Source organism: Lontra canadensis, unplaced genomic scaffold (assembly GCF_010015895.1).
Source record: "Lontra canadensis isolate GAN:19392208 unplaced genomic scaffold, GSC_riverotter_1.0 scaffold35, whole genome shotgun sequence".
NCBI lineage: Eukaryota > Metazoa > Chordata > Mammalia > Carnivora > Mustelidae > Lontra > Lontra canadensis.
The window spans coordinates 1430378-1442038 of NW_022631029.1; the positions used below are offsets into that span (position 1 = coordinate 1430378).

At 45.1% G+C, this 11661-nt stretch overlaps 1 protein-coding gene and 1 pseudogene across 1 annotated transcript; one reads left to right on the forward strand and one right to left on the reverse strand.

Annotated features, from left to right (window-relative positions):
* Positions 1-80: 80 nt before the first annotated feature.
* On the reverse strand, positions 81-3100 carry LOC116874058 (annotated as a pseudogene).
* A 5135-nt stretch (positions 3101-8235) lies between these two features.
* Positions 8236-9174, forward strand: LOC116874088 (olfactory receptor 10H3-like). Its single transcript, XM_032868511.1, has one exon. The coding sequence runs from the start codon at positions 8245-8247 to the stop codon at positions 9172-9174; it is 930 nt and encodes a 309-aa protein (XP_032724402.1). The 5' UTR covers positions 8236-8244.
* The last annotated feature ends 2487 nt before the right edge of the window (positions 9175-11661 follow it).

Sequence of the window (11661 nt, forward strand, 5' to 3'; positions counted from 1 at the left end):
AAACCCTACAATAGTCCTATGGAGACAGATGTTATTATTCGCAGCCCTCCTGTCATATTTCCTTACCACCAAACTGGCCATCAGGAGCTTAAGGAACTAAATTTTCTCTGGAAGCTTTTCTCTAAGGCATTCTTGAGCTCCTTATTCCTGAGGCTGAAAATAATTAGGCTGAGAAAGGGAGTGAAGACTGTATAGGTGATGGCCATTAGAATGTTACTGTCTATAGAAGTGGGGTCCTTGGACTTGAGGTAGATCATGGAGACAAAACCATAGTGCACAATGACCACAGTGAGGTGAGACACACATGCGGAGAAGATCTTGTGCCTGCCTTCAGCTGAAGGGATCCTTGATATGACAGCCACAATGAAGACATAGGAGAGGATGATGAGGAATAAATATCCCATCAGCGCTATGACACACACCAAGGCACACTCAAGATGACAGAGGATGTCTCCTTCCCAGAAGCCAACTTTAGGATGGAAAGAACATGGTAGACAAAATCATGGATTACTTAAGACTCATAGAAGGTGAGGTGAAAAACTATGAGAGTCATCATCATCCCCATGACTGAGGCACCAGCCCAGCACCTGGACATGAGAAAGAACAGCCATGTGGACTCATGAGCACATTGTATCTCAGTGGGTGGCAGATGGCCACATAGTAGTCATTGCCCATGATCATTGACAGAAAGGAGTGCTATATGTCCTCATGAGCTCTTTACCCTCATTTATTCATTCATATAGTCAAGAAATGTTATCCAAGGCTTATTTTATATGGAAATATTCTAGGTGGTTGAATCCAGCAATGACCAAGGGCTAGGGCTCTGCTTTGTCCTTTTCATTGTCTACTGAGGGAAGCTGCCATATAACCAAAGATGACAGCACAGACTGGTTGGAGGGGTGTTGGGGACAGCTTAGGGATCTGCAGAAGTTAAGTGTGGGTCACACAACCAGCCTGGGATTTAGAGACTTTGAAACTGGTGGGAGTCCTGCAGGGTGAGTAGATATGATTCAGCTGAGCCAGGCAGGTGGAAGAGGGGTTTCTAGACAGAGGGGACAGCAAGTACAAAGGCTCAGGGTGAAAAAGGCATAGTGCATTTGGGACAATGGTATGTTCAGTGCACCAGGGAGAGCTGAAGGTCGCTAGTGTATTTCTGGAATTAAAGGCATGCAGGTGGGAAGGGCATGGGCATGCAAGACAATGCTGTCTACTTGATGAGTTTGGTTTTAAGGGGAATGGGGACCAATAAATGTGTTTTTTGGGTAAATTTTATTTTTTATTATGTTTTATTAGTCACCGTACAGTACATCATTAGATGTAGTGTTCCATGATCCATTGTTTGCATATAACACCCAGTGCTCCATGCAATATGCAAGAGGAAAGAGCTGTATTCCACTATGTGAACATTCTCATGGATGTTTCCAGTTGGGGCTTCCTATGAGGGTGTTCTTATGACATTTAGTACATGTCCTTTGGTGGATTAATACTTATGTGTTGTGTTGGGTCTATAGTTAGGTGTGTAAATACCAACTCATAGGGAACACCTATGTTTAGTTAGAATAGATACTGCCAAACAGTTTTGCAAACTGATGATACCAATAGGTACATTTTAAGCACAAGTAGCATGGTCAGATTCCTGTTTTTAGAGACCCCTTCTGGCTGATGTGAGGGAAGCAGACTGCTGAGGGCAGGCAGGGTGGGCAGATGCAGGAAGAGATGGGGAGAGGTACATGAGGGCATCCTGGATGGGGTGGAGTGGCAAACTGAGGTTGATTTCAGAGGTAGAATGGACAGTGCTGTTGATTGGACGGAGGGAGAGAGGAAGTATACTGTTTCTACTTCTAACACTCAAGACACCAAATGTGTGAGTTCTTTCCACACCAATGACCATGTTCTCCAACTACCCAGACACCACGTTGGTGTCCTATAATTCTGTTCAGTTCTGACACTAACTACCTGGAGATGCCAGTCACAAGTACTGGGTGCCCAGGACACCTGCGCTTCTGCCTGATGTGGCTACAAAGGTGAGGGTTTCTACATTTCCCCCTTTCAGTTTGAATACTTTACTAGAATAACTCACAGAAATCAGGAAAATGCAACAATCACTCTTCCCAGTTTATTATGAACAAACAACTCAGAAACAGCCAAATGAAAGAGATGTATCCTGCAAGGTATGGAGGAAAGAGCAAGGAACTTCCATGCCCTCTCTGCACACACCACCCTCTAGCACCGCTGTGTATTCACCAGCAGGGAAGGTTTCTGAATCCCATTTTTAGGGAGTTTTTATGGGAGTTTGATTACACAGACATCATTGATTAAGTCATTCATCCCTAATTGAGCATCAATCTCCACCCCTGTCCCCTCCCTGGAGGTTCCAATTCTCTAATTACCCCTTGGTTGTTCTGGGGAGTAGCCCCCTTCCTATAATTATTCAGGCTGAGGCCTCAGCCACCACTCATCTCAGGAGCATACAGAAGCCACTGTATCACTCCTGAGACAAGGACATAGGGGCTCTGTCTCAGACACTGGACAAGACCAAGTGAGTTATTATAGCCCAAGAATTCACATACTAATTTGGATTCTCTGGCTGGATCACCATGAAAACAGAGATAGGTTAAGTCAACCAAGGGGAGAAGCGGGGCTATCCAGTTTGTCCAGAAGACACTGAACACTTTTATTGACCAAAAGAAAGCATTCTCCAAGACCTAGCTCTAAATTACCCTTATTCTGGGAAGCCTTCCAGCTACCTTGATCCCACTGCAGAGCCCTAGATTCCCACTCTGGGCTGCTCTAGCTCCTGCCTTCCCTCTGACCTTGCCCTGATCCCAACTCATTGAGGGCATCTAATCCTGTCCTATCTCGCCCAAGACTGGGAGTTCCTAGGCCTGAGCAGGAGCTGGGGCTCTGGGCAGAGTTAGATAATAGGGAGTCTTTATTGTGTTGGAGTGTTAGAGGAAGGAGTAGAGGTTTCAGGTCCCCAGAGCCTCTCTGATGATCCTCCTGGCCTCTCAAGACTCTGAGGGCTGACCTTGAAGGTTGGTGTCCTGGGGAGGCCCTGGAGAGCAGCCTCCTGGGAAGTTGCAGCAGGGATAAAGCACATAGCCTCAGTTCCAGGAGCCCTGAGGTCTGGCCCCACACCTGCTGTTGTGTGCTGCGGACAGCCTCAGGCTGGAGAGCCTCTTCTACCCTCCCCTGCTGGCTGCTTCCTGGAAGAGGCAGCACAGGCTGAGGGCAACCAGGAGGGACAGGGTAGGTGGCAATACTCAGGCAGCTGTGAAGAGGGAGACCCAGGCTCGGAATTGGGACAGGGTCTGGGACAAAGGTCAGAAGACAGGCTCTTAGCCTTGGACAGATGCTGGGGGTTGCCCATTTAGGGTCTAGTGTTCTTTACCCAACCTAGTGTCCTTTGCAACTTCTAGATCAGTAGTTCTCAATCTAGGGTGATTCTACCCCACAGGGAACATGTGCACATGTCTGGAGACAGTTGTCATGACTCAGGAAGGCAGGAGAGGTTACTGCCACTGGGGGGGATGAGGCCAGGGATGTTGAACATAATAAAATGCAGAAGACAGCCACCATCCCAGAGAATGATATGCCCCAAATGCGAGGAGTATTGAGGATCAGAAACCTTGCTCCAGGTGTGTATCTTGTCTGTGCTGTTTTGTCCTGACTTGGGTGACAGTGGTTTTGCTATCCTGGAGGGTAGCCTTGTGGGGGAGGCAGAAGGTTGAGCTGGATGTACTCCTGTGGTGTGTGACATGGACTCCACACCTGTGTGTGAGCCATCCTCTGTGAGACCAGAGTAGACAGAATTCTCTCCTGCACCTGTCAGAGAAGATTGGGGAACCCAGCCCAGAGAACTGCTGCCACTCCACCCAGCAGGATGTGGGAAGGCAGACTATAATGGTGAGACAGGTGGAGGGTGGAGATTGGATCAGCCACTCACAGAACTGGGTTGTCAGGTTACCAGAGGAACTAAGGGTCCCCGTAAGGGCAGAGACCATGAATTTACAATGGGGCCAATTGGTTCCATGTGGTATAGACTGAGGACAGCAAAGCAGCTTAGAGGACAAAAAAAGATGTCAAATTCAGTGATAACTACCCACTTTAGGTAAACATGGGGCCCTTTTTGTGAATGCTCATGGACCTTCTCCAAATGGTTCTCTGCTTACTCCCAACTTTCATTTGGGGGAGAGGAGGCTCAGAGATGAAACTTTCTTTCTCAGAAACACACAGCAAAATCTGGGACTTGAAGACTGGCTCTGATGACTACACTGGGTGTGTGTTTCAGGCAATGCTCTCTGGGAGCCCGAATGGAGTGGAAGCAAAGAAGGAGCCTGGGGCTGTGAGCAGTGCAGGGGAGAGGAGTGGAGTCACATAGATGGAGAGGAGCTGAGCACGGGGGCAGCTATTTTGTAGACGGTGAGGATGCTGAGTGAAGGGGAATGAGGCACAGAAGGGAGCTGACACCGGTGTCTGGGTTTCTGAGAGGGACACCTGCATAGCCACCAGACTGTTTCCTGGTCATCAGCACAGCCTTCCTCACTCCAGGAAGGTCCCTCCCCATCCTGCTGCTTCTGTGTCCTCTAGGCTCCATTCTGACCCCTATTGTGGGGGATCCTTGGGAACAAGACCCCAGGGAGATCATGGGGTACAATTATGGCTGGGTCCTGTCCCAGAGCCCAGGATTTCAGGAGCTCTAGGCAGTAGATGAGGCTCAAATTATTTATAAAAAACATTTTTGTTTTATTTTATGGCAGACGACAGGGGCAGAGGTTTGAGTCCATGATATTTCTGGTTCACTGCTTTTGATAATCTTGGTTTTCTTAATGTCCTTTTCTATTTTTGTTCATATTCTCTTTCTGCCACCCTGTTTCCCTCCAGTTTCAACCACCATTCTAAGACCCTGAAGTCATGCTCTTTGACTTGTGCATGCTCTCGTAGATAGGTATTGTTTCTCTGCGCATACCTATGCTGTAAATTATCTTCCTTTTTTAGTTTCATAGAAAATTGGTCACTTTTAGATTTATAGAGAAGTTTTTAGTTTACAGAAAAAGGCATACCTCCTCTCTCCTGCATACCATTTCCTCTTCTACCTCTTGTGTTAGTGTAGTACATTTGTTCCAGTTGGTGAACCAATATGGATACATTATTATTAAATCAGCCCATGGGTTACAATAGAGTTCACTGTCTGTGTTGCACCTTGTGTGGGTTTGACAAATGTATAGTGATATGCATCATTCAGAAGAGTTTCAGGGGCTCCATATTTCATGTACCCAAATGGGATTATACTGGAGCATTCATCTCATTTTTGTGTCATTCACTCAATATTATTTTAAAACATTTTTATTTACATTGAATTAACTGACCCATAACGTACTATGGTTTCATAGGTACAAGCCTGTGACTCATCAGTCTAATATAATACCCAGTGCTCATTACATCACCTGCCCTCCTTAATGTCCATCACCCAGTTATCCCATCCCTCCACTCCCTTCCCCTCCAGCAATCTTCAGTTTTTTCCCTATGATTAAGAGTCTCTAAGGGTCCTTTAGTCTACTGAGTGTCCATCCAGCTGCTGCCTGGGACTCCAGTGTTTGCATCCAGCCCATGTGACCTGCCCTCTTTCCACTTATGGACAAGCACTTTCCACATTCCCCACTACAAGCAATGTTACAAAACATTCCCTGACATGTTCCCTTATAAATACCTGTCAGCAATGGAGATAGATACTCAGGAGCACATGTGCTAGTGCATAGAGCACAGGAACTCTTAATTTTAACCCTCTAGTTCTCACAGGCAGTGCACTAATATCGCTTTCTCCCCATAGCTGATCAGCACTGGGCACTTTCTAATTTGGGACCTTAAATACGTAGACACTGAATTTCCACTGCATTTCTCTTCCTTTCTGTCCCTTCTCTCTCTCTCTCTCTCTCTCTCTTTCTTTTTAGTATGTTTTCATTTGCTTGTGCTATACCCAATGTCTGCTCTCTGCTCACACCTTTGCTCATTTCTGCATTGAGATTTCTACTTCTCGTAGAAGGAACTGGTTTTTTGTTTATTCTACAACATGTTCCCTGGTCAGCTGTGGACAATGACAGTGATCTTTCCTCACCTTTCCACCTACTCTTAACTGGATCCAGAACATCATTTGTTGAACAAATACTCTTCCTGTTGATGTTTTCATTCTTTCAAAAACACCTAACGTTGGTGTTTCTGAAGTTTGTTTAAGAAGTCCTTCTCCAACCCTAGATCAACAAAATTCTTCTCCTATACCTTCTCCTATTAACTTCCCACGGTCATATTTCGTATTCATGTCTTGAATCCTGGAATCCACCTTTGCATATGGTCTTGGGCAGAAATTCAGACTGAGTTTGCTTCATAAAAGGACCAGTTTTCCCACCACAAACTCCTAAACAATCCAGCTTTTCCCTCTGATTTGTGCTCCCACCTTTAGCACATGTTAAGCTGTGACTCATGTGGGACTGTTTTCTGAGGTATCTGATCAATTTGATCAGTGTCTGTGTCCGTTCCAGGTTCACACTTAAAAATGACTATGATGCGTATAATGTCTATGATGAATCTTCACACCCGCCAGAGCATTTCTTCCCTATTGACTCCACTTTTAGAAGATTAGTATGGTTTTGCACTGACCTTAGTTTTCAGAAGGGATTTGATGAAACTGCTATGCGATGTACAGCTGATTCACTGAAAGTGTAGTTGCTCTGGTGCTGTGATTTGAGGAAGAAGTGTTATCATTTCCATACTCGCTGACCTCATCTGAAAGTGTAGGTTTTTCTGTATTCAAATCACCTTCTACGTTTTAAAAAATTTATTTATTTGACACAGAGAGAGAGATCACAAACAGGCAGAGAGGCAGCCAGAGAGAGAAGGGGGTAAGCAGCCTCTCCGCTGAGCAGAGAACAGGATGAAGGGCTCGATCCCCGGACCCTGAGATCATGACCCGAGCCGAAGCCAGAGGCTTAACCCACTGAGCCACCCAGGCACCCCATCACCTTCTACATTTTATTAATGTTAAAAATTTCTGAATTTGGAGGCATTCGTATGTTTGATTGATTCCTAGATATTTTACAACAGAGGCTTCCAAAGTGTGATATGAGGACCCTGGGGTCCCAGAGACCATTTTGGGGGAACCATCAAGGTTCTCAGTTTTCCAATGAATGTGAGGATGTATTTTCATCATATGCTTCAACTACAGCCACATATTGCCACAGCCTGAATGAAGAAGTAGATACAAGCATCATCTTGTCTCCCACCCAGCCAGCATGAGACAAATTTGCTAAAATATAAGAAGAAGGAGGAGGAAGAGGAGGAGGAGGAGGAAGAGAAGGAGGAGGAGGAGAAAGAAGAAGAAGAGGAAGAAGAAGGAGAAGAAGGAGGAGGAGGGGAGTAGAAGGAGGAGGAGGAAGAGAAGGAGAAAGAGGAGGGGAGTGGGAAGGGGAGGAGGAGGAGAAGAAGAAGAAAGAAGAAAAGGGAGGAGGAGGAGGAGGAGGAGGAGGGGAAAGAAATCACTCTTGTCACTAAATGTTAATTTTGTAAAAGTAGTTACTTTCCTAAATAATTGTTACTTACATTGACATTGAACAGGTTGATTTTTCTTTAGAACGTATCCATAATTGAATATTGTCAGAAAAATCTGTGTTTCTTTCTAATCTGGTGAACATGGGGAGTGATAATGCCCCCAAACAAAAGCCCATTAGAGGCTCAACTTTTCTTGAGTGTAAAGAAATCGCCAGACCAAAATGCTAGAAAGCTGTTTCTTTATACTTTCGTCACTCGTGGGAATGGTATCTTACTTTTTACTTCAAATTCATACTTTGAATGATGACTACTGGTGTAATTCTATGAGAAATACTGTTTTTTTGGAAGCAGATTTTGTCTTCTACAGCTCAGTGCTCTCTCACACTGTGATATGTTCTGACTTTATTCTTTTGCTTTTTCTGGGTGGACAAGCCAGTCTCTTCCTTTCCAATGCTTACATACCTTCTTTCTTTTTCTTTTTTCAAAGCACCACTCACGGCTTTCAGTTCCATGCTAAAGAACAGCAGAAACAGTGAGTATCCTTGTCATTTTCCCAATCCTAAGACACTGCGTCTGTGTTCCTCCATTTTGTATATTTTCTAGGGTATATTGTTATATAGATTCATTATCTTTATTCTGATCGCCTTCATTCCCTCTGTGATCTGAGCAGATGCAGCATCCGATTCTGGTCAGAACTATAGCATGGTATCTGAATTCATCCTCGTGGGCTTCTCCAACTTCCCACAGCATCTCCTACCTATCTTCTTCCTGCTGTACCTGCTGATGTACCTGTTCACACTGCTGGGGAACCTGCTCATCATGGCCACTGTCTGGAGTGAGCGCAGCCTGCACACGCCCATGTACCTCTTCCTGTGTGCTCTGTCCACCTCTGAGATTCTGTTCACTGTTGCCGTCACACCTCGCATGCTGGTTGACATGCTCTCCAGCCACCGTTCCATCACGTTTGTGGCCTGTGCCAGCCAGATGTTCTTCTCTTTCACATTTGGCTTCACTCACTCCTTCCTGCTCATGATCATGGGCTATGACCGCTATGTGGCCATCTGCCACCCCCTGCGCTACAACGTGCTCATGAGCACCCGCACCTGTGCCCGTTTGGTGTCCTGGACCTGGTCTGGTGGCTCAGTCATGGGGATGATGGTGACCCTGATAGTTTTTCATCTCACCTTCTGTGGGTCTAACGTCATCCACCATTTTCTCTGTCACGTGTTTTCTCTCTTGAAGTTGGCCTGTGGGAATGAGAATTCCTCTGTCACCTTGGGTGTGATCCTGGTGTGTGTCACAGCTCTGATGGGATGTTTATTCCTCATCATGCTCTCCTATGTCTTCATCGTGGCCGCCATATTGAGGATCCCCTCAGCTGAAGGCAGGCACAAGACCTTCTCCACATGTGTGTCCCACCTCACTGTAGTCATTGTGCACTATAGTTTTGCATCCATTATCTACCTCAAGCCCAAGGGCCCCCATTCTATGGACAGTAACACTCTGATGGCCACCACCTATACAGTCTTCACTCCCTTTCTCAGCCCAATCATTTTCAGCCTCAGGAATAAGGAACTCAAGAATGCAATAAGGAGAAGTTTTCAGAGAAAATTCAGTCCCCTAAGCTCTTGATAGCCAGTTTGTTGGTGAGGAAATAGGATAGCTGGGCTTGGCATAATGATGAATCTCTCCACATGTCTTTTGTAGAGATTTAATATATGAAAATACTGAAAGGTATGGTTGGACGCATGTATAGGTATTGGAACATGCTACATATTTGTTTTTCTTCAATTTGTTTGCCCCCTTTTGCATAGGAACTAGCAATCATCATCTCTTGTTCTTTCCTCTGTGAGATGAAGTCCATACCATTCTCTATGTCTAAGAATGTGTTTTCTGCCTATGAGCCAGAGCGGGGCATCATATGGTTGTGTTTGGACACTGAAGCCAATGGTTCTTCTTGAATGGAGAAACCAGGAAAGACTTTGTTTCCTCCAACATAAGTATAAACATAAATTAGCATAATAATGAATGCCACCAACATTGCAGCTTTTGGGGGGTGGGGTATTGTGTCCAGTGCTTTATAGTCAACCTTTAATATGAAAATATACAAAAAAGTAAATAAACTCTTTGTTTCCATGAAGGTATTTGACTCTGTCTAGTCCCTTCTGTCTATAGGTGATAGATCATAGGGGAATTTTTCTATACTGATCTGAATTGAGTGAAGGATGTCAGAATACGAAGTGAAGAGTAGGAGGAAGAAAGCGAGGGACTAGAGATGGCGTCAGAGTGGAGGAGGAGAGGGCTCATTGTATCAAAACACACAGAATGTTAAAAGTGTGTTGCTATCTGACATCTTATAGAAATCCTTTTCCCTTCTTCCCCACATTACTTTCAGTGAAACATCAATTTCTCATTCTTGTGTTTTACTTGAATCTATCTGGGGGATGTGTTGGAGGGTGCAGTAGTATCTTAGGATGGCACAAAAAGAGATCAGGGTATGGGTACCTTCTTTACAAATTAGAAATGTTGCAGGACATCACCCATGAATGAAGGAGTCACATGAAATTTTACATCTGTCTGAGTTCCATGCTGGGATTTGGGAATACCATATATCTAAACATCCAAGAAGAGGAACTTTTCTTGGTGTAAGTTCATGCTCAAAGCTGTGGCCAGATATTTAGGCTGTGGATAGAAGGTGTTTTATAATAATAAATGTAAGAATGGCTATCACATATGAGCACTGGCAGTTTGCTAAATGTTGTGGGAAGGGTTTCCTATGCATTCACTCTTCTACATCTCAAAATAAATTATTATTTCTAAACATTTAGATATGACTCAAATCTATTCCTATTCACATTTTTGTAAAGCAGTAAATGCAAATCTGAGAGATGATTTGTGTCCAGACACAGTGGCCTGGAGTGGTGAAGCAGGAATTCATTACAATCTGCATGTGTGTGCCATTGGTGATCAGGAATGCACCTCTCTCAGGTGCCTGCAGAGGGAAGTGTGGTCCTGACTGGGAGAGGAAGGCTGTCATTAGAAGGAATAGACACCCTACAGGGTGGGAGCGCAGGTGCAGCCCTAGACACACACCCCTTCACACAGCCAGAGAGAAACACTGACTCCAGTGGAGTTACAGAGACACTTTGTGACACTTGTCACATTGACACTGACAACGAGACCCTGGGGTTCCATTTCATTATTTTATAATTATTAATGTTAACGACTAATGCCAACCCATCACACCTAAGAGGTCCTTTTCCAGAGCATGTGACTGTGTTCCCTTCCCCAGCAAAAGGGACTGCATGCTGATGAGATGCACTTAATCCTCTGAGACAGAGGGATTGCCCTGGATCATCCAGATGGCCTTGCTATAACTGCAAGTGTCCTTCTAAAAGGGGGCAGGAGGGGTCAGACACAGAGAGAAGTAGGTGATGTGACACTGGAAGGAGGGATTGGAGTAGCTGAGTCAGGAACCTTGAGCCAAGGAATGCCTCTGCCTCTGGCAGCTGGGAAAGCAGGAGATAGAACCTCCCCTGGATCCCCTGAAGAACGCAGTCCTGCTCACACCTTGACTCACAGCTGGTGACCCTGATTTTGGCTTCTGGCCTCCAGCATAGAGGAGGATAGATGTGTGTGGTTTTAAGTCACTAAGTTTATGTGCTTTGTTACAGCAGCCCTAGAAAACTGACTCATGGAATGGCATTCTGTCATTCTATGTGATTTGTTTCATGAAACAAATGTTTCATAAACAAATTAGTTTCAAGTCAGATTCGTAGGCCATTCTTCTCTATGGAGAAGACTTAGGGCATTGCGATCACTCATGAGAAGGGCTGAGTATCCTTGGAAGTCCATCAGCAAAGGTGAAGGAGTCCCGATAGCCCGGCTGCAGGATTTGGTCATTGGCAGCAAGGCCCTTGGGGAGTGTCGTGGGGACACATATCACCGTGCAGCTGTAGAGTACCCAGGCGAGGACCTATAGAACCCAGCCTCTGTCTGTGCTTATGACTCTTCTATTTGCTGAGTCCTTCACATCCATAGAATGTGTGGAAAGTCACACTGTTTGCCAGTCGGGGAAAAAAGGTAAAACCACAGTTTTTGACACTCTTAGAACATTTT